Raw genomic sequence first — 26,973 nt, forward strand, 5'->3', positions numbered from 1 at the left:
TGCAATCGTGTAGAGTGCAGCACTGTCGCTATGTTTAGAACGCTTGCAGTCGTCAAACATTAATAAAAAAAGCAAATTTAAGGTAAGACAAATATTTTGAGGCACTTAGAATTCTTCACTCTTACACCAAAAAACGACCTTCATGCACGCAAATAATTATTACGCCATTTTTCCATTTTCGCGTCAAATGTGCAACCGTAGAGCACTCAAGGATAAACGTCCATTTTCCGAACAAACCGTGTCGTAAAATCGGGATAATTTTTTCCCAGTGGCGCTAAATATAAAAATTTAATGTTTGAGGTTATGTTTATTTGCAGAGATGGAAGAGACGCCCGCCGACCCATTGGATATTTCCAAAGAACAGGATTTAATCAAGGGTAAGTGAGGTTTTGTTTGGGTCAAGTTGGTAATTTTCGCGTTGTAGACGCGCAAAAAGAGCTGTCAAAAATCGACGTTTTGGTCTGCGGGGGCTGTCATGAGGTCTTCCACTTCGTGGAGGAGTTCCAGAAGCACAAGACTTCGAACGAGTGCACGAACATTTCGGTGCTCAAGTGCGAGAACGAGGAGAAGTCGCAGATATGGGGCTTCACTCTCTGGAAAGTGAAGCAAGTGAAAACGTGCAAGAGCAACGGAGAGGAGCTCCCCACGTCGTGGGAGATCTACCAGAAATGGACAAAGCTCAACCAGATCGAGAAAGATCTGTGGATTTCCGCAGGGCGGACCTTACAATACACACACAAAGTCGGCACAGGGAAAATGCAGGTGGTCAGGGAGGAAAAAAAAGTAGAAAAGGACCCTCTGGCCATGGATGAAGGTAAGTCCAAGCGTTTCATTGCTATAAGTACGATCATCGCTGTTTCAGATGGGGCTGTCGAAAATGAGGTCAGCAGCAACTGCACGAAGACTGAAATCCTGAAAAACGTCACAATTATACAAGTCTGTTTTGTAATCGCGTGGATATTTTGAGGTTAATTTTGTTTTTGTAGGGCTCTAAAAAGGGTCTTCGTACCACAAAAGATAATGAAAGGGAGGAGTATAATGTTGAAAAAATTATTGGCAAGAGATTCAATCCTAGAAAGAGGCTGTGGGAATATGAAGTAAAGTGGGAAAGTTATCAAGAGTGAGGAGATAATTTTGTAAAATACGCGTTGCTAATGTTGAAAATTTGTAGACCGTCTTGGGAGCCTTTGGCGCATTTAGAGAATTGTAAAGCTTTGGTTCAAGAGTTTGAAGATAAATTGAAAGCAGAGAAAGAACTGAAAGAAAAGGAGAAACCGCCAAGTAGGGGGAGAGGCAGGCCCCGATTGAATCCACAAAGCCCAGGGGCCGTTAAAGTCGTTCAAAAGAAGCCCCCATTGCCTCCCACTTCGACAGTTCTCATTACAACGCCAGGAGGGTTAGTATTTTGTTTTAAATCCATTTGTTTAGTTAAATTAATAAAATTAATTTTGCGGATTTAACTTTTTCGTAAGTTAGAGTTTTTAATAATAAACTTTTAAGATGACGTCATCAAGTTTTTGGCAGGAATAAACACATTTTGAATTGCCGATTTACCTTGAAGTTCTAGTTTCAAGTTAGATTGTAAAATATTGCAACCAAAAATCTGTTACAAAATTCAAAGAGCATTTATTTGGCAGAAATTAAAAGTATATTGTTTAGAATTTACAAAGTACGGCGTTCGTATTGTAGCTCACGCTTAGGAAATAAAAATGCAAGGAATTTTTTATTGATTAAATATCCCAACAGCTTATCTACTTTCTTGAAATTCTAGAAACACACGTGTTATTAGTGTTACACTCAACCTTGAAAATAGATATATTTATACCCGCTGGAAAAATACTGACATCATCTTGATTTTTTCTTTGAATAAATCGTTATTAAAAAATATATGAAAGCTGTAACTGTTGTACTTCAGAGGTGAGAGGAATTCGTGTAGATAATTTTGCAATTGTTTTTCGTAGTCGCCCTCAGCGCACCAGCAAGCAAAAGGCCCTCAACCAAGTGAAGGCCTGGTGCGGCAACATCTCCGACGAAGAAGGCGGCTTGAAGCGCCCCTTCGACGACGACGTCGAAAGCGACGACTCCTTCGAGAAGCGGATGAAGCTAGAGGGCGAGTCCGAGGACACGGAAGAAGACGAACCGAAAATGCCGGTTCGCAAAGTCGCCAAAATCGTGCACACCTACAACAACGGCACCGGCAAGAAGCTCCCCGACAACGTCCTCATCCCCGACGCCAAGGGCGTGGTCCGGATCAGCCAAAAACAGTTGCCGTCGCTCAGCTCCGGCGTCTACATCATGTCGAAGTCGTCGGGCATCATCAAGCTGGATCCGACCGCGTCGAAGATCGCCACCAGCGGAGGCCAGGCGATCGTCAAGGTCAGCCCGAAGATCGGCCAGACGCAGATCAAGATAATCAAGAAGGAAGACGGCAGTAAGAGGGTGGTGCAGGTGAAGGGACCCGAAGCGGCGACGACGACAACCACGGCGACGATCACGCCGTCGCTGACCCCGATCGCGCCCAAGCCCAAGGTGGTGCAGCAGGTGGTGAACAGGACGCCGATCGTGAAGAAAGACGTCAAGAAGGTGGAGACGCCGAAGGCGCAGCCGATCAAAGTCGTGGAGAAGAAGGAGGAGGTGAAGGCGCCGGTGGAGAACGACGAGGATTCCGACGACGGGATCCCGGAGTTGGAGTTCCCAACGGACTTGCCGCTACCCGGACCCGAGAGTCCCCCAGGGGAGTTCACTCTGGACCCGTTCACGGGAAAGGTGGCCGGAATGGATTACCCAGAAGTGGAAGAAGCGGTTGAGGAGAAGAAAGACGCGACTGAGGAGGAGAAGAAAGACGGAGCCAAAAGTTTAGATAATATCGTGAAGTTGGCGGCAGCGGATATAACCGAGGACGATTTGAAACCCGATCTGGAGGTTACTACCAGTGAAAATAACCCTGCGAGTACTACCCCTAGTGTGTCGACGGTGACGGTAACCACGGCGGCTGTGACCGTAACCGCCTCCAAGACCCCCGTGGTTACACCCGCGGCGCCCGTAGCCGTCGCCGTGCTGGCTACCACCACCCCCAAAACCACGCAGTCAATTCTGAGCGCGGCGATGGCCAACTCCAACATCCTCCAGAAAACCCTGCAATCCCCCCCTCCCCGACCGAAAACTCAACCCAGGATAATCAACCAGTCGGTGGCCAGACCTCGAACCGCCATCGGTCAAGTCGTGAGGACCCCGTCGCAGCCGCGGCCGTCCGCCGCCCCACGTCCCCGTCCCCAAATCCTCCCCCGACCCAAATTCAACATCTCCTCCATGTCGCCCGTCAAGAACGTCTACTCAGCGAAGACGAACAACGTCGCCAAGAAGGTTAACACGCCGGTGCAGAAACCCAGACCGACGCCCACGACGCCGCAGCTTTTGAAGAAGAGTGCGCACAAGGCGGCACCCAAGCCCTCCATTAGCATGCCGACGCTGGACGAAGAGCCGGCGGCGATGGTGCTGGCGCCGAAGGTGGCGCAGGTCGTGAGCGAAGTGCCGACGGTGGAGGCCGACTTGTCGACGTTTACGTTGGCGACGACCGACAGGCCGATGTTCATCACCGGCGACGACGGGACGGTGTACCAAGTCGCGGGACAGAACGAGGAGGGACAGACGATATTGGTGACGCAGGATAGCGACGGGCAGCAGCAGTGCTTGCTGGTGACGAGCGAGGCCATACAGGAGGAGGTAGAGCAGGGAGAGAGTCAGGGACAGGTGTTGATGGAAGTGCAGGAACCGGTGGAGGTGGCGGAGGAACAGCCGCTGGTGGCGCAGTTCATCAGGACAGAACCCCCCAGTCCAGGTAAGTGAGGCCGAAACAACAGATAACGGATAGCAGTAACTTTTAAGATGGTGTGGTTGGTAGTAGAGTTTCCATCACAATAAATAGACACTTTTCACGACTAACTGCCGGTTTATCAATGCGCAGTTAAGTTAAAGTAACTGGCAGTTAAAGCTTGTCTGTTAGTTAACCTGTTTATCGTTACCCGCCAGCTCAAAACTGGTGGTCAAAGTGCCTGATAAATTAACTGACAGTTCAAACATAACCTAACAAATCTAAATAAATCTGTTATTAATTTAACAAATTTTGATGAGGATTATGGTGTGGAACAAATTGACAGAGAAAAGATCAGAAAAAGACTTTTTATTAGTTGATTACTTTCCAGGTCTAATGTAGGTACCAAAAATTAAAAACCTATCTAATAATACCGCGAGATCGAAAAAGAAATAATCGAAGTTAGCCATGCACGACAAGCCGTTTGTCGTAATTTAAATTTTTTTATTAAATGTCAAATTGACAGTTTAAAATTAGAATTATGACACCTACTTTTAAAACACATAAGAATGAATCAAAATCACCGTTTTCCAATTTTGCCCAAAATTTATCCCATTTCTGAAGTAAGATTCTAATAACATAAAAACATATTTTAAACTAAGACAAACTAACGGCTTTTCGTACATGGCCAACTTAGACTAATTTCTTTGTCGATCTCTCTGTATTTACATATTTATTTATGTACCTACTTGTTTCATTTTTAATTTCCAATACAGTTTTTCTAATGCTAAATTTTGCTTTTTTATGATTGATCACGTGAAACGCGATATACAATCGTTGAATACCGAATGCGGACCGAATCTGATAGAACTTTAAGTTCGGGGTAGTTTTGAACTGACCAATCACAACTCATTTCCAGTGGGGTGAGCGTTACCAACTTAAGAGAGTAACAGCTAAACTTCGAGCTACGAAACTGGAAAAAACATTGTGCATTGATAAACACTTTACCTTCGTTAACTGCTAGTTATAACTACTTATCTGGCAGCTACTTAACAGATACTTTTAACTGAGCATTGATAAACCAGCCCTAAGATGGCCGCCGATTCAGTGGTACCAATCAAGTGAAAAACATGGTAATGTGCGCACTTAAAATTAAGTTGGCAACAATGAATCGTTTAAGTTGAGCACCACATTCGATTGGTGGTGGTTAATTTTTAACATACACTCTCAAGGTTGCCATTGATTAGGTATTATAACTACAGGGGCTTATATTTTGCCCTTTTTTTCTTAAATATGTGTAGCCTTCTTTTCACAACAAGATAGCTAAAACATGCTTAAAATGGTAAACTTGAATAAGGAAATATCGATTTTACAATTACGCTCCGCCCCTCGGTCTGACAACGAATGAAAAATTGATTGATTGAGCTTGGGATGGATATGGGTGGGGCTTAATTCTCGGCTTGTTTTTTTCTTAATATAAATAGTATTCTGTGAACAACACGATACTGAAAAACATTTCTTGTACACAAATAAGGATTTTGCAATTAAGCTCCGCTCCGCTCACGACGAATAAAAAAATCATCACAATTGAGATAGGACGGGTGGGCGGGGCTTACTTTTTTTTTTTTCAATATGCATATCCATCTTTTCACAACAAGAAACTTAGAACGTGAAACTTAGAATGAGGGGCGGAGCCTAATTGCAAAATCGATATTTCCTTATACAAATTTTCCATTGTTTTAAATTTCAGGTTGTGAAAAGAAGTCTACACATATTAAAACAAAAAGACAAAATGTAAGCCCGCCCACCCGCCCGATCTCGATTGTGATGATTTTTTTTATTTGCCGTGAATCAAGGGAGCGGAGCTTAACTGCAAAATACATATTTTTACAAGAAATAAAAACATGTTTTTGAATGTCGTATTGTTCAAAGAATTTGTATGTATATTAAGAAAAAAAGGCAAAATACAAACCCCGCCCGCCCACCCCATCTTGTTTGTGATGATTTTTTTTTTATTATTATTCTTAGAAACCTAAAACACGTTTAAAATGTTAAATTTTTCTAAGGAAATATGGATTTTGCAATTAGGCTCCGCCCCTAGGTCTGCCAACGAATGAAAACTTCATTACTATTTAGGGCAGGTATGGGTGGGACTTAATCTTTGGCTTACATTTTTTCCTTAATATACTTACTTTTAACAACACGATACTTGAAAACAGGTTTTTAAATTCTCGCAGAGAAATAAGGATTTTGCAGTTAAACTCTGCCCCCTTGGCTCACGACGAATAAAAAAAATCAATACAATGGAAATAGGGCGGGTGGGCGTGGCTTATATTTTGTCTTTTCTTTTCTTATTTTTTTTAATATACATAGCCATCTGTTCACAACAAGAAATTTAGAACATGGTTAAAATGGTACATTTTTGCAAGGAAATATGAATTTTGCAATTATGGGCGGAGCCTAATTGCAAAATCGATATTTCCTAATACAAATTTTCCATTTTATACATGTTTTAAGTTTCATGTTGTGAAAAAAAGTCTGCACATATTAAAACAAAAAGGTAAAATGTAAGCCCGCCCACCCGCCCTGTCTCAATTGTGATGATTCTTTTTTACTGGCCGTGAACCGAAGGGGCGGAGCTTAACTGCAAAATGCTTATTTCTTTATAAGAAATTTAAAAACATATTTTTTTCACTAGCAGCCTGGACGCATGCAAATGTCGACTCATTTAGTGGTAGCAAATTCAACTTTTGCTACCACCGGTTCAAAAAGAAAAATTGAGGTTATGTACGCAATGTTTGATGTGATTATTTCTTAAAAAATGAACAAATGTGTGCTACAAACATTACTTGAGTATACGCATGGTAGTTGGTAGATGGTACAAGATAAAATGATTAACTCAGCGACAAATATAAACGGTTTTCTTTGTGTTGAAGATTTAGGGGCCAATTCCAAGTTGGTGGCGCAAGTCACTGGTGCAGCGCAACTTTATAATGCTAATTTGGGTATCAAATGCTGGTTGCTAGGGGTGACGGAATAAACAAGCGCAATTTTTCGAGATAAATTGCGCCAACTTGCACTGCCTACTAGAGGTGCCGCAACTCCATGGTGCAAATTTCAATGGAAAATTCGAAAAATTGCGCTTGTTTATTCCGTCACCCCTAGCAACCAGCATTTGATACCCAAATTAGCATTATAAAGTTGCGCTGCACCAGTGACTTGCGCCATCAACTTGGAATTGGCCCCTTAGATTAAGTTTGATTAGAAATCAAAACAAAATCGTGTTGTGTCAAAAAATTGAACGTTTATTTTTCAGTTTATTGTCTTATGGTTTCTACTAGTGAAAAAAATAGTATATTAACCACGGTTGCAAAGCCACTTCTAGACCTCGCACTTAGAGCCCTCGACGCTGCGCGTCTCGGGTTCTAATTTGCGCTCGGTCTAGAATGCTTGGCTCTGCAACCTTGGCTAATAATATACTATTTGAGTATCGTGTTGTTCAAAGAGAATACTATGTGTATTAAGAAAAAGGGTAAAATATTAAACCCCACCCACCCACCCTATCTCAATTGTGATGATTTTTTTTATTGTTAGAAACCTAAAACACATTTAGGGGTCTATTTTGTAATTTATCGCTCCGGAACGATCTCGTTCCCAAACGGTAATCGTTAGAAGCAATCGTAAAATCAGTTTAGCGAGATTGTACAAATTTCCAATTTTATAAACACTATCGTAATCGTAAAGCTTTGAAATCGTTAGCGGAACGATGAATCTAATGTTTTTAAAATGGGTAGTATTTAAATTTGTGTAGCGTCTAGATTACGTTGTTCTCTGTTGTGACATGTGACATTTGTTTTGCTACTGATTGAAGTTTGGACAAATTTGTGAACTTATAACATGTAAGTAAACAATAATTATAAAAGAAAAACATCAAAATAATCACACTAACACGAAATTCAGTTTACAATACGTTCATGGCAGCAATGGAAAAACGTAAAAGGGCCCAGCGTATTACCCAACAGCAACATGAGTTGTATGTGGAGGAGTTAGAAGGTAATGTAGATTTTAGGGCCCAAAAGTTCGTAGCGGACAAGCCAGATCTTTTAGAAAAGATATGGGAAGGGTTGGTAGGAAAACTAAATTCTGTGGGAGGACCACAAAAAAGTGTTCAGCAGTTCAAAGAGGTATGTGTAATTAATTAATCGCCCGAACACTCTTTTTAAAAATGTGTACTTCACTATAATTTATCGTACAACTATTAGCAATTATTCTGCTTACATCAACACTTTGTTTAAGACAAAGTGAACATCTTGTTTAGTCATGACCAATCAATTATGAGAACTGAGATGTTTAATCTTTATAAATACTGTTACACAATAAACCATAACCTCTGTGTTTTTTAGTACACCAAGAATATAACATAGGGCACTCTAATTACAATGTACTGCCGGGTAAGTAAACGTCACTGTGTGTTCCCGAGATTTGTAGATTGGAAATTCAATGTTTGAAAGAAGGCCAGAAATTTAAGACTATATGAAAGAGGAACTGTTTAATAATTTCATTATGTTGTAAAAAAAATAATAAATACATTAGTGAAAATGCTGTATTATTAAATTATTTCTTGTGATATGCCATTCATGTAGTAAATTGTGTTCTTCATATTCAAGTTCTTCATTATTATCGTTCTCCTTGTCATAGACAATATTGATCTCGTCATTTTCGATATTTCTTATGCGTAAGATGTTGTGTGAAATAGCACATGAGTATATAATTTTTCCTGCAACTTCTGGTGAATAATACAGAACTCTGCGGCAGTATTTCTGGAAATGTATCTCTCGCCGCTTCCCATTACAGTTGGTAGGTCTTCCTAAAGGTTTCTTCTCGAACGATCAAGGGGTCGTTTACATCTCTTAAGACCCGAGACAAATTTCTCATTCTGTCTCTGCAGTAAAAAAAATATATAATAAGTTATCAACCTAGTCCAAACATACATTAATTACTTACATTTACCTTCTCTACCCATATTTGCACCAAAACGTTCCTCTTCATTGTATAAATAGTTTTCTAACGTGTTCTGACACTTCTAACGGTGAGCTGAAACCTATCGTTCCGGAACGATGACATTCTAACGATACGATCGCTATGTAACGAGACGATAGATGTTACAAAATCGCTATCATACCCAAAATCGTTATGGGAACGATTATCGTAAGTTAACGATGCTCTAGCGAGATCGTTAAGAGTTACAAAATAGACCTCTTAAAATGTTAAATTTTTCTAAGGAAATATGGATTTTGCAATTAGGTTTCGCCCGTAGGGTTGCCAACGAATGAAAACTTCATTAATATTTAGAACAGGGCAGGTATGGGTGGAGCTTAATCTTTGGCTTTAATTTTTTCTTAATATGCTTACTTTGAACAACACGATACTCAAAAACAGGTTTTTCAATTCTCGTAGAGAAATAAGAATTTTGCAGTTAAACTTTGCCCCCTTGGCTCAGGACGAATAAAAAAAATCATTACTATTGAGATCGGGCGGGTGGGTGGGGCTGCATTTTGTCTTTTTTTCTTAATATGTGTAGTCATCTTTTCACAACAAGAAACTTAAAACATGTTTAAAATGGCTTTCAACGAATAAAAAAATCATCAGAATTGAGATAGGGTGGGTGGGCGGGGCTTATATTTTGTCTTTTTTTAATTAATATACATAGCCATCTTTTCACAACAAGAAACTTAAAACGTAGTTAAAATGGCACATTTTTGCAAGGAAATATGGATTTTGCAATTATGAGGCGGAGCCTAATTGCAAAATCGATATTTCCCAATACAAATTTTCCATTTTAAGCCTGTTTTAAGTATCATGTTGAGAAAAGATGTCTACACATATTAAAACAAAAAGGCAAAATGTAACCCGCCCTATCTCGATTGTGATGATTTTTTTATTTGCCGTGAACCAAAGGGGGGGCGGGGCTTAACTGCAAAATACATATTTTTACAAGAAATAAAAACATGTTTTTGAATGTCGTATTGTTCAAAGAATTGTATGTGTATTAAGAAAAAGAGCAAAATATTAAAACCCCACCCACCCACCCCATCTCAATTGTGATTATTTTTTTTTTATTCTTAGAAACCTAAAACACGTTTAAAATGTTACATTTTTCTAAGAAAATATGGATTTTGCTATTAGGCTCCGCCCCTAGGTCTGCCAACGAATGAAAACTTCATTACTATTTAGAACAGGGCAGTTATGGGTGGGGCTTAATCTTAATTTTTTCTTAATATACTTACTTTGAACAACACGATACTCAAAAACAGCTTTTTAAATTCTCCCAGAGAAATAAGAATTTTGCAGTTAAACTCTGCCCCCTTGGCTCACGACGAATAAAAAAAATCATTACTATTGAAATAGGGTGGGTGGGCGAGGCTTATACTTTGCCTTTTCTTTTCTTAATTTTCTTAATATACATAGCACATAGTTTCATGTTGTTAAAAGAAGTCTGCACATATTAAAAAAAAAAAAAAAAGCAAAAAGTAAACCCGCCCACCCACCCTGTCTCAATTGTGATGATCCTTTTTTATTGGGCGTGAACTAAGGGGGCGGAGCTTAACTGCAAAATACTTATTTCTTTATAAGAAATTTAAAAACATATTTTTGAGTATCGTGTTGTTCAAAGAAAATACTATGTGTATTAAGAAAAAGGGCAAAATATTAAACCCCACCCACCCACCCTATCTCAATTGTGACGATTTTTTTTTATTGTTAGGAACCTAGAACACGTTTAAAATGTTAAATTTTTTCTAAGGAAGTATGGATTTTGCAATTAGGCTCCGCCCCTAGGTTTGCCAACGAATGAAAACTTCATTACATTTTGAACAGGGCAGGTATGGGTGGAGCTTGATCTTTGGGTTTAATTTTTTCTTAATATGCCTACTTTGAACAACACGATACTTAAAAACAGGTTTTTAAATTCTCGTAGAAAAAATAAGAATTTTGCAGTTAAGCTCTGCCCCCTTGGCTCACGACGAATAAAAAAAAATCATCACAATTGAGATCGGGCGGGTGGGTGGGGCTACATTTTGTCTTTTTCTTAATATGTGTAGTCATCTTTTCACAACAAGAAACTTAAAACATGTTTAAAATGGTAAATTTGTTTAGGAAACATCGATTTTGCAATTACGCTCCGCCCCTCGGTCTGACAACGAATGAAAAATTCATCACGATTGAGATTCAGACGGATGGGTGGGGCTTCTCTTTTGGTTTTCTTTTTTAATTAATGCATTGAGTTTTCTTTGTATAACACGATTACTTAAGAACTTATTTCACATGGTAATTTCTCGTAGGAAAATAAGGATTTTACAATTAAGATCCGCCCCTCGGCTTACAACGAATAAAAAATCATCAGAATTGAGATAGGGTGGGTATATTTTGTCTTTTTTTTTTTTTTTCTTAATATGCAAATCCATCTTTTCACAAGAAACTTAGAACGTGGTTAAAATGGTACATTTTTGCAAGGAAATATAGATTTTGCAATTATGGGGCGGAGGCTAATTGAAAATCGATATTTCTTTATACAAATTTTCCATTTTAAATGTTTTAAATTTCAAGTTGTGAAAAGAAGTCTACACATATTAAAACAAAAAGGCAAAATGTAAGCCCGCCCACCCGCCCGATCTCGATTGTGATGATTTTTTTTATTTGCCGTGAACCAAGGGGGTGGAGCTTAACTGCAAAATATGTACATATTTTCTACAAGAAACAAAAACATGTTTTTGGGTATCGTATTGTTCAAAGAATTGTATGTATATTAAGAAAAAACGCCAAAATATAAACCCCACCCGCCCACCCCATCTTGATTGTGATGATTTTTTTTTAATCGTAGAAACTTAAAACACGTTTAAAATGGTAAATTTTTGTAAGGAAATATGAATTTTGGTCTGCCAACGAATGAAAACTTCATTACTATTTAGATCAGGGCAAGTGTGAGTGGGGCTTAACCTTTGGCTTCAATTGTTTCTTAATATACATAGTATTCTTTGAATAACCCAATACTTAAAAATATGTTTTAAATGGTAATTCTTGTAGAGAAATAACAAGGATTTTGCAATTAAATTCCCTTCCTTTAGCTTTCGGCGATCAAAAAACAAATCATCACAATTGAGATAGGGCGGGTGGGCGGGGCTACATTTTGCCATATTTCTTAATATGTGTACAGTTATTTCGACAACAAGAAACTGGAACATCAACGTCAATAGCAAGTTTATAAATCCCACTTTGTACTTGATTTACTTAGAAGATTCATTGCTGCCAACTTAAATTTGAGTACGGACAAATAGTACAATTTTTTTCACTTTATTGGTACCACTGAATCGGCGCCCATCTTAGTGGTGTAAAGGGTCAATTTTATCCGTTAAAGGGGCGAAATATAAAAAACACATATATATCTCATTGGAACACTTATTAATTTTAATATACTGCTCTTAACTTTCCCGCCCTTTGTCAACCGTTTCTGTTCCAGGTGGTACCCACAAGGTTGTCGTGATGTTGCCGGACGGCGACGTGATGGTGACGCAGGTGACGCCAGAGGAGTACGCGAGCTTAGAGTTGGATAAATAAGCTTCAGTTTCGTTTAGGTTAAGGCATGACGTTGAGCATAGTTGCGATTTATTCTCTGTTTCGAAATTAAGTTTGTTTTTTTGTTTTAAGCATTTATCTGTACTTTCCCTCATTTTTGTTTTCAATGGAATGCAATATTTGGAAAGAATTCTCTGTATATATAATCTCGTTTAAGATTTTTTTCACATGTATGGATAGTGAAAATAAAGATATAGGATTTTAGTAATTTGCTGTCATTACTGTCATTTTGACAATGGATCGTTTGCCTTTGATACCCAAAAATGAGGAGGATCACGACGTGCTCCCCCTCACTACTGAGATATTTCAAGACGTGTTCCGGGCGCAGAAGTATCCGAGGAATGTCGCTGATAATTACAAGAAGTACGAGGTGGATGTGGATTTTACTCAGTCGCGAGAAGCCGGATTGACTACGATTAAGGTTTTGGAAGGTTTGTCTACGGGTTTGAACGATATCACAGAAGTGGAGAAGGAAATTATGCGAAACCACGCGTTGGCGGTTATCCAGAAACACGAAAACGTGTCGCTTTACGAAGAACTAAAACTGAAACGGGTGTCCCTTTTTCAAAAATTGGGTGACTACGCTGTTCAAACGTATGGACTGATAGAGAAAAACGAGATTTACCCTAATGTTATCGAACAGTATTTGAATTTCACTTACAACCCGTCTTTACACACATGCCAGCCATGTCTACCTGAAGCCGAACACGTAGTACCAACCGTACCAAGCAAAAAACTTAAGAAACGAAAACAAACCGAACCTCCCACGGGGCCACTTTTCAAACTAGAACCCAATAAAATAATCTTCTACAACTACAACTTAGGGAGAACGTACAAGGTAAGTTCGTATTTCTCGTTTTCCGCACCCTGACTGACTTTCAGGAGAAATTCAAACTTCGAAACATCACAAACGTCCCTCAGTACTTCAGCTACCACGACTTCCCCAAAGACAGTTCTTTTCGCCTAAAACTACAAACCGACTCTGCCAAACTGGCGCCAGGAATGTCTGCAGAGTTCGTGGTTACGTTTCAAACCCAAATTTACAAAGACTGTCAAGAAGTGGTACTATTTAAGACCGCCAACGGTGTAGATCTTAAAGTACTTGTTGCCAGTGTGCGAGACCCTCCTAAGCTCACTTGCTACATTCTCAATTCTCTTTTACCATGGGACGTCGTACAAAAGCCGATGCCTGGAAACCGGTACTTCTCGGACCGGCGTCAAAGTGCTTGCAACTTCTCAATCGACTGTGGTACTTGTTTGCTGGGAAGTTACTCCCTCATGACTGTTATTATAAAAAACGACGGGCAAAAAGGACGATTTTTCATCACAACGGAAAACGAGTGGATTTTTAGCGAACTTAATGTGGTACTAGAGTGCATATAGAAATCGCACGATGCGAGTGTAATAGTGGTTGTTATAGGAGAGTACCAGAGCTTTGGAACTGACTCAAGGAGCTTTCACCCTTTTCCCTACGTACTTTGAAATCGACGAGGGAGAAGTGGGCCAACTTTGCGTGTGTTTTCTTCCAAAAAGCATCGAGTTTTACGCTGAAAAATTATTCATCATTTGTGACAATTACTCCCACCAGGAAATTGAGCTTCTGGGAGATGGTATAGCTTTCTCTGACAGTTTTCTCCGAGTAGACGTACCGTCACCGACAGAAATCCTACTCTTATTATACTTCTCTACGTTGTAGTTGTACATAGCGGAAGACCAATTCGCCTACACCGACCATATGGTCCAGGTAACTCTGGAACCTTTTGCAACCGCCAGTTTCGCATTTTCAGTCATTAATGAAAGGTAAAAGTGTGCAAATCCTTAGCAATTAAACCATTAATTGCAGCCCAATTTATTTTGAGCACTTCTGGGCTTTGAAAACCAACACCCAAGATGTTACCACGGCCGAAAAAATGGATTCTTCTTGGATTGAAATTTTGCACTCGGGTAAATATTTGCCGTCTTTTAGTACAACGGAGGTGGTGGTCAAAATTACCCCTCGAACTGAACTCGAGGGTTCGTACTACATATATTTCAGGTAACCTTGTCACGTGTTAAGGTTTTATTTTCACCTTGATTGAGTGTTTAGTTTGTACTTGAAAAACGTTCCGATTAAATCGGTGATGAGCGACCATTTTAGGGTGCGACGTGAAGGTGAAATAATAAGTCTCGAAACGTGTAATGTCTTGTGCAGACCCCTAGAAGAAACAAAGAGTGAAATGTTCGACATGTCGAACAAGGTCGGTATTCTGACCACTATACTATTAAGCGTCCATTTAAGTTTCACACCATTAAAGAGGGATTTATAAACTTGCTGTTCCCGCTGACGTTGCTTTTAGAGCTGAAAATTGTCATTTATAAACTTTATACGGGGTTGTAGAAGAAAAGTGGAGAATTTAAGTTGATTCCTACAAAACTTTACCATTTTAGACATGTTTTAAGTACGAAAGTTCGGAATAAGGAGATAAAATACGGGATGAAAAATTGTATGGAAGTCGCATTAACTTAAAAAAATACGTAGTACTTCTCTAAGATCAGTTGGTTGGTTTACTCTTTTTTTGAGATTTTTTTACCCTTCCATTGCCAAAAATTTCAAGAAAACTGGAATAACGTGACAACGTCGCATCGGAATTTCAAAAGTAACGCCTAAGCAGAAAGGACAATTACAATATGTAACGTTATACAGGACGTTTTATTAAAAAAAAAACTAAATTGTTCTCCTTAAAAACAGAACGCTCTGTACAGTTAAAAATTATTTTAAAATATAGTTCTCAAAGAACCGTACAACTTTAGTCTGTGATATTAAATTTCATATGGCAGGTAAACCAGTGTTGCCGTATCTACAGGGTGAGGCGCAATACATAATTTATTTTTTTTTTTTAAGAAAGACCGTATATATTTTTAGATATTTTGATTAACCTGTTCTTATAGTCTTTACAACCATTGTTTATTTTTGAAAATTTGATGCAACGTTGCCATATTATTACAATTTCCTTGAATTTTTTGCAATCGAAGGGTACACAAAAAAATCGCAGCAGCGTTATGTTTAAAATTTGTGTTACAATATTTTGTGGAGAGATGAGTAAAGATACGCGCTTTCTTGCGATATAAATGAAATGAAATTGTCATTTACAGAGTGTTCATAAAAAAATTCGATTTTTTAATTCTTCGATTATTCAAATTTTCGATTTACTTTTTCAATTTTCGATTTTTTGATGTTTCAATATTTCATTGACCATTGAAACAGAAAAAAAAAGGTAAAAACCAAAGTTGGGCGGATCTTCCAAGGCTACACTCTAAAATTATTTTTAGCTATACAGAGTGTTCTGTTTTTAAGGTACAACACACAAGTTAGTTTTTTTATGAAATACCCTATGTATTTTTAGATATTTTAATTAACCTGTGCGTGGTCTAAAACCACGGTTAATTTTTTAAATTCTCATGCGACGTTGCCATATTATTACAATTTTCTTGATTTTTTTAGCAGGGGAAAAGTTCACAAAATAAATCGCAGCAGGATTATATTTTAAATCTGTATTGCAATATTTTGTGGAGAGATAAATAAAGGTACGCGCTTTGTTGTGGTATAAAAGAAAGGACATTGTCATCTACAAAGCGTTTTTTTTATTATTACAATTTTCAAATATCGATATTTTAATATTTTTTCAAGTAGACCACCCTATATTTTTTTTTGTTACTGGAATTTTTTTACTTTTTTAAGTGACACATCGACATATTAGAATAATGAGAACAAAAAATAGAGTAAGAGATAGTAATAAAACATGTTCTCTTTGAAATTTTTTTGTGGACATTCTGTATTTTAAAATTTGATTTAATTGACATCACGAGAAAGCCCATACTTTTACATTATGAGAAAAAAGCAAAATGGAAGCCCGCCCACCCACCCTGTCTCAAGTGATGATTTTTTTATCGTCGTAAGCCAAGAAGGTGGAGCTTAACTGCAAAAACATTTTTCCTTTTTTTTTAAATATCCATAGTGTTTTTTGAAAGACACGATACTCAAAAATTTGTTTTTAATTTCTTGTAAAAAGTTAAGTATTTTGCAGTTAAACTCCGCCCCCTTCGTTCACGGTGAATAAAAATAATCATCACAATTGCGATAGGGCGGGTGGGCGGGGCTTATATTTTGCCTTGTTTTCTTAAAATGTAGTCATCTTTTCACAACAAAAACTTAAAACATGTTTAAAATGGTAAATTGCAAAAATGTACCATTTTAACCATGTTCTAATTTTCTTGCTATGAAAAGATGGCTATGTATATTAAGAAAAAAAAGACAAAATATAAGCCCCGCCCACCCGCCCTATCTCAATTTTAATGATCTTTTTTTCGTCGTAAGCCGTGGGGCGGAGCTTAATTGTGAAAATCTTTATTTTTCTACGAGAAATTACCATGTGAAATATGTTCTTAAGTAATCGTGTTTTACAAAGAAAACTAAATGTAGGTATTAATTAAAAAAGAGAACCAAAAGAGAAGCCCCACCCATCCGTCTCGATCTCAATCGTGATGAATTTTTCATTCGTTGTCAGACCTAGGGGTGGAGCCTAAATGCAAAATCCATATTTTCTTACAAAAATTTACCATTTTTAACGTGTTTTAAGTTTGTAGGAATAAAAAAAATCATGACAAGTGAGATGGGGTGGGCGGAAGGGGTTTATAGTTTGTCTATTTTTTAAATATCCATAGTATTTGACCGGCACGATACTCAAAAATTTGTTTTTAATTTCCCGTAAAAAAATAAGTATTTTCCAGTTAAACTCCGCCCCCTTCGTTCACGGTGAATAAAAATAATCATCACAATAGCGATAGGGCGGGTGGGCGGGGCTTATATTTTGCTTTGTTTTCTCAAAATGTGTAGTCATCTTTTCACAACAAAAACTTAAAACATGTTTAAAATGGTAAATTTGTCTAGGGCAAATATCGATTTTGCAATTAAGCTCCGCCTCATAACTGCAATATCCATATTTCCTTGCAAAAATGTACCATTTGAACCATGTTCTAAGTTTCTTGCTATGAAAAGATGGCTATGTATAATGAGAAAAAAAAAGACAAAATATAAGCCCCGCCCACCCACCCTATCTCAATTCTGATGAATTTTTTTATGCATTGTAAGTCGAGGGGCGGAGCTTAATTGTAAACTCCTTATTTTTCTACGAGAAGTTACCATGTGAAATATGTTCTTAGGTAATCGTATTATACAAAGGAAACTAAATGTATTAATTAAAAAAGGAAACCAAAAGAGAAGCCCCACCCATCCGTCGCGATCTCAATCGTGGTGAATTTTTCATTCGTTGTCAGACGTAGGGGCGGAGTCTAAATGCAAAATTCATATTTCCTTACAAAAAAGTACCATTTTTAACGTGTTGTAAGTTTTTAGGAATAAAAAAATGCTGACAAGTGAGATGGGGTGGGCGGGCGGGGTTTATATTTTGCCTATTTTTTAAATATCCATAGTATTCTTTGAACGACACGATACTCAAAAATTTGTTTTTAATTTCCCGTAAAAAAATAAGTATTTTCCAGTTAAACTCCGCCCCCTTCGTTCACGGTGAATAAAAAAAATCATCACAATTGAGATAGGGTGGGTGGGCGGGGCTTATATTTTGCCTTGTTTTCTTAAAATGTATAGTCCTCTTGTCACAACAAACACTTAAAACATGTTTAACATGGTAAATTTGTCTAGGGCAAATATCGATTTTGCAATTAAGCTCCGCCTCATAACTGCAATATCCATATTTTCTTGCAAAAATGTACCATTTGAACCATGTTCTAAGTTTCTTGCTATGAAAAGATGGCTATGTATAATGAGAAAAAAAAAGACAAAATATAAGCCCCGCCCACCCACCCTATCTCAATTCTGATGAATTTTTTTATGCATTGTAAGTCGAGGGGCGGAGCTTAATTGTAAACTCCTTATTTTTCTACGAGAAGTTACCATGTAAAATATGTTCTTAAGTAATCGTATTATACAAAGAAAACTAAATAAATTCATTAAAAAAGAAAACCAAAAGAGAAACTCCACCCATCAGTCTCGATCTCAATCGTGATGAATTTTTCATTCGTTGTCAGACCTAGAGGCGGAGTCTAATTGGAAAAACATATTTCCTTACAAAAAATTACCATTTTGCGTGTTTTAAGTTTCTAGGAATAGAAAAAATCATCACAATTGAGATGGGGGTGGGCGGGCGGGGTTAACATTCTACCTATTTTTTAAATATCCACAGTATTCTGTGAACGACACGATACTCAAAAATTTGTTTTTAATTTTTTGTAAAAAATTAAGTATTTTGCAGTTAAACTCCGTCTCATTCGTTCACGCTGAATAAAAATAATCATCACAATTGCGATAGGCCGGGTGGGCGGGGCTTATATTTTGCCTTGTTTTCTTAAAATGTATGGTCATCTTTTCACAACAAAAACTTAAAACATGTTTAAAATGGTAAAATTGTCTAGGGCAAATATCGATTTTGCAATTAAGATCCGCCTCATAACTGCAATATCCATGTTTCCTTGCAAAAATGTACCATTTGAACCATGTTCTAAGTTTCTTGCTATGAAAAGATGGCTATGTATAATGAGAAAAAAAAGACAAAATATAAGCCCCGCCCACCCGCCCTATCTCAATTTTGATAAATTTTTTTATGCCTTGTAAGTCGAGGGGCGGAGCTTAATTGTAAACTCCTTATTTTTCTACGAGAAGTTACCATGTGAAATATGTTCTTAGGTAATCGTATTATACAAAGAAAACTAAATGTTTTAATTAAAAAAGGAAACCAAAAGAGAATTGCAAAATCGATACTTTCCTACAAAAATTTACCATTTTAAAGATGTTTTGCCTTTCTTGTTATGAAAAGAAGACTACACATATTAAGAAAAAAGGGAAAAATGTAGTTATAACGCCTAATCTGTTTTTGAGACGAAAAGCAATAAATCTTGTTGTTTTAAACATTGAGAACTACATATCTTATAATTACTGACAAAAAGCTACAGTGTAGCAATTTAAAATATGAGGGTTTCGGTGAACAGGTGCTTACATAGCTTAAAGAAGATGTTCCTTCAAGTTGGCAGCACTTCACACTACCGCAATTTGATTGGTTGAAAACCCAACGTCAACGTCAGCGACAAGTTTATAAATCGACCTTAACATTTTTTACGATGACGTCATCGAATTTTTGAACGGGACGAACAAACCTCCTTTTACTATCCTTTCAGTTGGCAGACGTGCACATTTTCGAGCTGGGTTTAACCTGCGAAGTGAAAATTCGCACCGTGATTCCGACTAATGTACTCGTCATGTAAGTAAAACTCGAGTACGTCTTTCTAATCCATGTCCAGTGGGTCGCTTGACCCAGAGACTTTCCCACAAATGACTTTCACGAAAATCGTCCTCAATTTCGGACTAGTTCCAAAAGGGTACCAAACCTCGAAACATTTGTACATTAAGAACTTAACGGACCGCGAGCTCCACTGGAAGATTGCGGAAATTCGTGGCGAGAAAGACAATTTTCTGATATCTTCAGGATCAAACGCACTGAATCGAACGACGGGATCGTTGAGGAGGCACGAGAAAGGGAAAATTACGTACACCCTTCAAGCTAAAGTAGTAACTTTAAATGGGTTCTTGGTTACGTTATTGGTGTTTTCAGGAGTGCGTTCAAAGAGTCGATATTTTGTGTCTTTTCGCTGCCCCTCTTTGCGCGTGTCAGGATTATATCATGGAGTCCATTTGTTTAGTGGCTTACGAAGTCGCAGAAATTAATATATCGATTTACACAGAAAATAATAAGGCGATTTTGTGTCCTAGGGAGTTCATCTATGTAGGAATACCATCAGTGTATACGGTTTACGTTTCTAACAATGGACTAGTGATTGGTTGCTTTTATTTTCTGAAACCCGTAGGTACCCACGCTGATAAAGTCCAGTTAAAATTTAGTCCTCAGTCGGGCGTAATTCACCCAGGAGCTACAGTTGAAGTTAAAGTTCAACTCGTGGCTTTGGAAAGTGGAATTGTTGAAAACGTCCAAATACCATGTTTTATTGGTGACCGCAACAAATTTATTTTTTTGACACTTCTTTGTACGGTGGCAAATATCAATTTATACTTTTATCTACCTAATAGAGATAAAGGTTACAATAGGTTTCTGTGGCCACCTAAAACAGACCTACCTCCATGGGACTACGAAACGGTACGATCAACACTGGTAAGAAACGGTAGTAATGTGTACTTTTAGTACAACGGTGAAGACATTAAGGAACCCATGAGTATCACAGAGGGCTGGCTTCCACCCCTAGACGTACCTTTAATAGATCCTAGTTTAGCAGATATCATAGCTACTGATTCAGTAGCAGTTACATACCCCACGGTTAAAACAAAGGAAATCAACGTGAAGCAAAGTATTATTTTTGTGTTTTTGTTTAATTGACTGCTACTGAGATTCTAGAAGCTAAAGTCACTTTCTACATGGAAAATTTAACACCTATTGGTGGACACTACAAGGTTAACCCTACTAACTATAATCCCGAATCCGAATGTCTTAACCACATACTCGTGAAAGCAAAAACTCGAACTCCCGGTGAGTACAACCTAGATATACTCCGTTTACCGAACCGATGGAGTAGAATTTTTCTGGGAGAAAGCTTGCATGGACGGATACGGGATCGTGGTAGAACCCGAGCGACCCTCCGGCGACATCGTCCCCTACGAAGTCGTCGAAATCCACCTCTGGGTCTACGCCAACACTTGGGGCAAGTACCTCGAAGAAGTGATAGTCGAAGTCAACGATCTAACCCCCTTTTGCTTCAACCTGCTCCTAGAAGTGGTAGGCTTGCCCATCGAGTTCCCTTTCGCCCGAAATACGACCCTCCCCGGTCCCACAATCCGGTACTATGCAGCCACCACCCCCTCTAACTTCTCACAGTTTTGAAAATCTAGCCTACATGTCTGAGAAATGCGTCAGAGGCTTCACTGTTACCAACACAAGCGCGGTAGCGGTGGAAATCGACTGGCACGTGTTCACACGTGCCCACGACAAACACATGCTTCCAGTTAACCTCTTCGTGGAATTCCCCAACGAATCGCTTTGTGTGGATATGTCGCGGGGGTTTTATGGATTCGAAGCCTGCTCAAGGTGCGTTTCTGTCAAGCCGTGGTTTTTGGTGGTCGAAAAACAGGGGACTGTTGAAGTGTCTGTCGAAATTGCGTCAGATGGGTTTGTGCCGCAGTTTGACAAGACTAGACTTAAGTACGAGTTGCACGGTTTGATTGGCTTGCAAAACTGTGACAAGTAAGTTTAGGGTGTGTATTAAAAGTACGCTTAGGGGTGTAGGTTTAAGGAAAACTACTTCAAGAGGGATTGCGGAATGGATGCGCCACATGCTCGAATTAGCATTCTAGTAACACTAGAGTTGCCAATCATGCAGATGGCTTTGTCGAGTGACGAAACGTGTATAGATCTTTTCGTCAACGACATCCTACTTTGTGGTTATAAATTCCCCGAAATGTATTTGCTTCTGAGGAATGTCGACAAGAGTGTCATTCATTTCAAAATCGGGATCGAAAAGCCCTTTTTGATCAGTGGGGCGCGAACCGTCCCTGCAGGGATCACCAATACTGAGAACTTGACCCTTATGAGAAACGAGTCCTTACAGGTATATATAATAATAAATATAAAGGGACGTTTCCAGTGAATATAGAACTTTGTAGGTGGCGGTCACTTGTTCCTTCTCGTACGAAGACCTCACACAATACGCCGACCTCATCTACCAACATGACGACTCTGAAGGTATTGACAAAGCCCAAAACTTCGTCAGCGTTATTTCGAAAAGCTTGAACGTGAGTCAACGGGGGGCTCCGCGACAGGTACAAACACACTTTGTATACTAATAAAATTTTACTACTAACATTCGTTTAGGCGATTCCGTTTACGGTGCGTCTGCACTACCCACACATCGTGGTGAAGCCGAACTTCATCAAATTTGGATTCTGTTTACTCTATCGAACCAAAAAACTTATCTTCACTATTTATAATATGACAGGTAGTGGCATCAAGTGTTGCCAACTCACTGACAGTAATTTTCCAGGGGCACCCATTCACTACGAAATTGTCAAAACTACAAACCACGACGATTTCGAAGTGCGCCCCAGCTTTGGCGAAATACCCAGAAATACAGGAGTTAATCAACAGTTTATAGATATCGCTGTGTATTTCACACCCCGACATTGCAAACTATACTTGGAGAGTCTGCGAATCCTAACCAATTTACCTCAATATTATATAGACGTACCAGTGTCTGGACATGGATCCATTGACGAAAAATTCAACGTGTAACGATTACCTTTTAATAAACTTTGCTATAAAAAAACCAACAGAGTCTATACTTTGATCAGGTCCGAAACGCTGGACCTTTGCCAGTTGCTCGTCGTTTAGATTTGTACCTTTCCAGCCCGGTCCTGCCAAAATCGGAGTTGCTTCCTCTAATTCCAAGTCGAAATTCTTTAAAGCCCATGCTACTATTCCTTCGTTTTCGGCTAACGTCACAGTGCAAGTGCTATAAACTAGTATCCCGTCAGGTTTTAATAGTTTGACAGCCTGGAAAGCAAACTGTCTTGGAAAAGAATTATTTTTGGCGAATTCTTACGTTTTGGAATAGTTTACGTTGTAGAGGCACGTAGGAACGCAAAACTTTTTTTGTAACGGTATTCCGCAGCTGAGGTCTTTTTCCTAACGCGCTACAAGGGGCATCCAAAAGTATCTTGTCGAACGTTTCGAGCGCAAAACGTCCGTCTTCAACTAGTTTGGTCGAATCGGTTTGAATTATTTCAGCTTTGGCGCCAAAAACGTCACAGTTTCGGCGCAGTTGTGCCACTTTTGTTGGAGTTTTATCAATTGCTACCAACCTACCCTGAACACAACATACTTAACACAGGGTATAACTGGTTTTGTACTTAGTTACCTGATTTTTAGTGAGTGCTGCAATATGTGTCGTTTTGTTCCCAGGTGAGGCACACATGTCCAAAATTATGTCCCCAGGTTGTGGGTTAAGTACATGTATGCAAATTATTGAGGGTAGATTTTGCAGGATTGCCACTCCTGATGGGAGAAAATCGTCGCCGAGTAGAGGTGGACAGTTGGACTTGGTTTCAAGCATCTGTATTGCGATTCCTCTACAAAATGAAGTGTGATTAATTATGTGATGAAGTGACAAGAACTAACGTTTTGGGTGTTTCGCAAAACAGGTGGTGACGTTCCATTTTAACCAATCCGTTTCCGATGAAAGTTTTCTTGCCTTCGTATTTTTTTGACAAGCCTTTTCTACATCGCTTTTCGAGGTCACAGTAGATACTTACGTGGTCTCCTCTTTGTGTTCCTGCACAAAATAATCAGTGCTGATGGCAAAAAATAAAGACGGATTCATAAACCACAGATGTGTAAGTAGCTATGTTATTTTATAAAACTTAAATAGGATTTAGAGATGCCGTCATCAAATTATTGGTGGGGATTTTACTATCTACATGGTCAAAAACATGAAATCAGCTGTATGTAAATAAAAATGTGTTTCCCTATAAACACATTGAAATCACGATGATTTATTTTATAATGTGCATGACATAATTTCCTCTAGCGTCACGTAATTGTCATTTTATTTATTTTTAAGCACTCCTATCTCGTATTTTTAACTCATCATCTCCATCTTAAACAGTAAATATTCTGTTGTAACCCTGACAGCCAAAATTTATTGCTCGTCACTGTACTACTTGCTCATCTAGATATAATCTGCACCAACAAATAAAAATTTTTTGCTTTCTAATTTTCTGACGTCTGTATTTTTTTAATAGTTGCGACTTTCATGTCCCTCATTTATTATCCACGCCCGTACCTGCCATCATCGCCATAACACCTGGTGCGTAAATATGGGCCCCTCGTAAAACAGCAGCGGCACATATTGGATCCACTACGATTTCCTTCTCATGAATTTTTAATTGAAATTCAGCCGCAGTAGGAGGGTGGTGCACAATAATGGCCTCGTCGCAGTGGGGGTATCTCTCCACCATCGCCTCGCCACCTGCAACCTAAACCAATCCGTCCTCAACCCGGCCCTGGCGGTGATCTAATTACCGCCGATGACTAATGCGTAAACGCCCATCTAAAAATCGTAGTTTTTGCAGCGCCACTCACCCGCAGATGCGCCTCGACCGCATCCCGCACCTCCCCCACGTCGCCCCTGAGCGTGTTCACCCTAAACGTGGTTATTTCTGGAGCCCCACACAGCCACTTTCCCAAGCGTTCGATTTGAACCTGAAAGCGCGCGCTGTCACTCCCCCAGTGCTGCCAACCTCGTGCGACTCACCTCGTTGACAGCCGCTTCGCCGTCGTCATCGCCGAGTTGGAACAGCGCCTCCACGTGGAAACCGAGTTCGAAGGGCGAGTCCGGGTATGGCATTGCCCAGTTTCTGAAAAGGAAAAGCGGGAAGACGGAATTTTCGCCGATTTCTGGACTCACAGGTGCACTAGGTTAGATTGTTTTGATTGGCACTGGCGGGTCACGTGGGGCGGGGCGGCCAATGGGGAAGGCGGTAGGCCAAGACGTGGCATGAAGTACGAATCTCTTTCACGTCCGCCATATTGACGTACGACAACTTTTGGGAGGATTGGTGAATGTGATAGCGTTTCTTTGAGTGTGCAGTGGTGTTTTCAGAGAGGTATGTGTGAAAAGGGGGCTCGCGGACTCGAGGGGGCTGTCGGAGTGCGCGCGCGCCGCCAACTGCGTATTTGGCAGTGTTTTTGCGCCGGGTCTTCGCGGGGTGAAAAAGTGACAACAAGTCAAGCGGGCTTCGGGAGGGTTCGAGGGGGCTGCAGGGGGGCCGGATTCGGGTGCACGGGGGCTTACGGGCGCCGCAACCTCGAACTCCCCAGCTGATATTTAATCAATATGTCAATTTATTTAAAGATTAATAACCTCTGTTAACGCGGTTTGTCTCTTTGTTCTAAATATAACTGCGTCGAATTGTATCGATGATTCAGTTTTTCTCGATTTTTTAGGTTACTTATAAGCAGCCAACATGGGGAACGTGTTTGCGAATTTATTTAAAGGCCTCTTCGGCAAAAAGGAAATGAGGATATTGATGGTAGGATTAGACGCTGCTGGTAAAACCACAATTTTATATAAACTTAAATTAGGAGAAATTGTTACTACTATTCCCACTATTGGTGAGTGTTAGCCCTTAAAGAGCGCCCTTGACCTAATTCCGACCGCCCTTTCAGGATTTAACGTCGAAACTGTAGAATATAAGAACATCAGCTTCACAGTGTGGGACGTTGGTGGTCAGGACAAAATTAGGCCGCTATGGAGACACTATTTCCAAAATACACAGGTAGGCATCGATGATTCATCCACGAGGTTTCCCGTAATTATCGCTTCTACGTCATCATGATGATACATTTCTAATTACAAAGTCTCGCTCCACATCTGAAGTCATTACCCGAATTTTAATAAAGATTGCGCTCAATTTTTGTTTTTGCGCACCAATTCACAAAAGAAAGTCAGCGAAGCGCCCTCTCGCGTCCATTTCGATTTTAATAATGTAGATGATGTGATGACGTCATTGATAATCGGCGTGTTTGATTACGTTGTCGAGGTTTTGTTTGCAGGCAACAGGTGGCGAAATGTCAACGTTTTTTGTGAAAATGTAAATATTGGGTTGAGTGAATGGTCAATATTTTGGCTCCGTTAGCGGGGTTGCGGTTTCAATGTACGCAAAAACGTCTGCTTTGAAATTTATCGGTAAACATTAAATTCACATTTTGGAAAGAACAAAGCAAATGTCAAATAAATGCCAAGTGGACGTGAATCACGTTTGTTTTATATGCCGCAGTTCTTTTTTTACACGTGGATTGTTATTTTTGGCACGTTGCGGTAGCCAGGAATATCATCGATCAATATTTTTGTTTCTAAAACATTTTTCTGCTGTTTATATTTTTCTTTTATTATTAAGCGTCGAAAGTTTTATGTTTGTATGTACTTGGTCTAATGTGATTTTGTATTAATTATTTTCAAATACGGAGCTGCTTGTAATGAGCTTTTTATGATTTCTTTATCGCTTTTGTTAATGCGGTGATTTTAAGGTAAAATAATACGTGAAAAATGTTTTCTGATTAAATGTGCCGCACATCTTTTTGAAACCATTGCTTTGGGAACAAATGTTTTACCGCTTCTGGTCGACGGTGTTCTCAATTACCTCTTTAATTACCTAATTTTAAGTATTAAAGTCGTTTTTCGGTTTTATTTCGTTGGCTCAAGTGATTTTAATCACTATAATTACAGGGTGCAATAAGCTGGTGAGTTCAGTTTTTTGCTTTTTTTTTTTAATCCAGACTGGTAATTGGAAATGAATTAAGAAATAAAATAACCAAAAATTATTTTTATTCAAATTATTCCACATTGCCCAACATCGACATCGATGCGTCATCTAAACAAAACGGGGAAATCACACGTTCAACAATTTCCGATCATGTTAT

General features: G+C 39.1%; 4 protein-coding genes across 7 annotated transcripts in view; 3 read left to right on the forward strand and 1 right to left on the reverse strand.

The window, feature by feature from the left end:
* On the forward strand, positions 1 to 12,650 carry LOC135138567 (uncharacterized). Its single transcript, XM_064068552.1, has 8 exons — positions 1 to 82; positions 318 to 377; positions 425 to 814; positions 863 to 936; positions 987 to 1,120; positions 1,172 to 1,396; positions 1,962 to 3,838; positions 12,327 to 12,650. Exons 2-8 carry the CDS (start codon positions 320 to 322, stop codon positions 12,422 to 12,424), a joined length of 2,856 nt encoding a protein of 951 aa, XP_063924622.1. The 5' UTR covers positions 1 to 82; positions 318 to 319; the 3' UTR covers positions 12,425 to 12,650.
* LOC135138543 (deleted in lung and esophageal cancer protein 1-like) lies at positions 12,647 to 22,823 on the forward strand. 2 transcript variants are annotated; one of them, XM_064068534.1, is made up of 17 exons: positions 12,647 to 13,280; positions 13,325 to 13,807; positions 13,863 to 14,087; positions 14,139 to 14,242; positions 14,286 to 14,477; positions 14,529 to 14,679; positions 19,670 to 19,752; positions 19,793 to 20,057; positions 20,104 to 20,643; positions 20,689 to 20,851; positions 20,899 to 21,030; positions 21,077 to 21,338; positions 21,376 to 21,741; positions 21,784 to 22,105; positions 22,161 to 22,316; positions 22,369 to 22,492; positions 22,538 to 22,823. In XM_064068534.1, the coding sequence occupies exons 1-17, from the start codon at positions 12,678 to 12,680 to the stop codon at positions 22,783 to 22,785; spliced, it is 4,419 nt and encodes a 1,472-aa protein (XP_063924604.1). In that variant the 5' UTR covers positions 12,647 to 12,677; the 3' UTR covers positions 22,786 to 22,823. The 2 variants fall into 2 exon arrangements, with proteins under 2 accessions (XP_063924604.1, XP_063924596.1); XM_064068526.1 differs by having other exon boundaries at positions 22,369 to 22,823.
* Positions 22,783 to 24,898, reverse strand: LOC135138610 (tRNA (cytosine(72)-C(5))-methyltransferase NSUN6). Its single transcript, XM_064068591.1, has 7 exons — positions 24,806 to 24,898; positions 24,634 to 24,753; positions 24,335 to 24,527; positions 23,671 to 23,824; positions 23,411 to 23,621; positions 23,096 to 23,359; positions 22,783 to 23,046 (listed from the first exon to the last, which is right to left on the reverse strand). Exons 1-7 carry the CDS (start codon positions 24,896 to 24,898, stop codon positions 22,789 to 22,791), a joined length of 1,293 nt encoding a protein of 430 aa, XP_063924661.1. The 3' UTR covers positions 22,783 to 22,788.
* LOC135138676 (ADP-ribosylation factor 1) overlaps positions 24,872 to 26,973 on the forward strand; it is a 3,771-nt gene continuing 1,669 nt past the window's right edge. The window contains exons 1-3 of one of the 3 annotated variants that reach the window (XM_064068666.1): positions 24,872 to 24,960; positions 25,498 to 25,665; positions 25,720 to 25,829. In XM_064068666.1, coding sequence (XP_063924736.1) covers positions 25,518 to 25,665; positions 25,720 to 25,829 — 258 coding nt within the window. In that variant the 5' untranslated portion in view covers positions 24,872 to 24,960; positions 25,498 to 25,517. Of the gene's footprint in view, positions 24,970 to 25,068; positions 25,158 to 25,497; positions 25,666 to 25,719; positions 25,830 to 26,973 lie in introns of those variants that run through there. The other 2 variants (XM_064068659.1, XM_064068654.1) reach the window with 2 other exon arrangements.

The sequence above is a fragment of the Zophobas morio genome, unplaced genomic scaffold (genome assembly GCF_036711695.1).
Source record: "Zophobas morio isolate AGI-343-1 ecotype UQ-CSIRO unplaced genomic scaffold, CSIRO_AGI_Zmor_V1 ptg000004l, whole genome shotgun sequence".
NCBI classification, from domain to species: domain Eukaryota; kingdom Metazoa; phylum Arthropoda; class Insecta; order Coleoptera; family Tenebrionidae; genus Zophobas; species Zophobas morio.

Excerpts from the sequence above, each read along its gene's own strand:
- LOC135138543 (XM_064068526.1), top strand. The coding sequence starts at position 12,678 with ATGGATCGTTTGCCTTTGATACCCAAAAATGAGGAGGATCACGACGTG. Across the intron at positions 20,852-20,898 it reads GGAAATCAACGTGAAGCAAA|AAGCTAAAGTCACTTTCTAC; the intron begins GTATTATTTTTG and ends CTGAGATTCTAG. Across the intron at positions 21,742-21,783 it reads GGCTTGCAAAACTGTGACAA|GTTTAAGGAAAACTACTTCA; the intron begins GTAAGTTTAGGG and ends TTAGGGGTGTAG.
- LOC135138567 (XM_064068552.1), top strand. The coding sequence starts at position 320 with ATGGAAGAGACGCCCGCCGACCCATTGGATATTTCCAAAGAACAGGAT. Across the intron at positions 378-424 it reads AGAACAGGATTTAATCAAGG|ACGCGCAAAAAGAGCTGTCA; the intron begins GTAAGTGAGGTT and ends TTCGCGTTGTAG. Across the intron at positions 1,397-1,961 it reads CTCATTACAACGCCAGGAGG|TCGCCCTCAGCGCACCAGCA; the intron begins GTTAGTATTTTG and ends TGTTTTTCGTAG.
- LOC135138610 (XM_064068591.1), bottom strand. The coding sequence starts at position 24,898 with ATGCCATACCCGGACTCGCCCTTCGAACTCGGTTTCCACGTGGAGGCG. Across the intron at positions 24,754-24,805 it reads GCGAAGCGGCTGTCAACGAG|GTTCAAATCGAACGCTTGGG; the intron begins GTGAGTCGCACG and ends GCGCGCTTTCAG. Across the intron at positions 23,360-23,410 it reads CAGCACTCACTAAAAATCAG|GGTAGGTTGGTAGCAATTGA; the intron begins GTAACTAAGTAC and ends TGTTGTGTTCAG.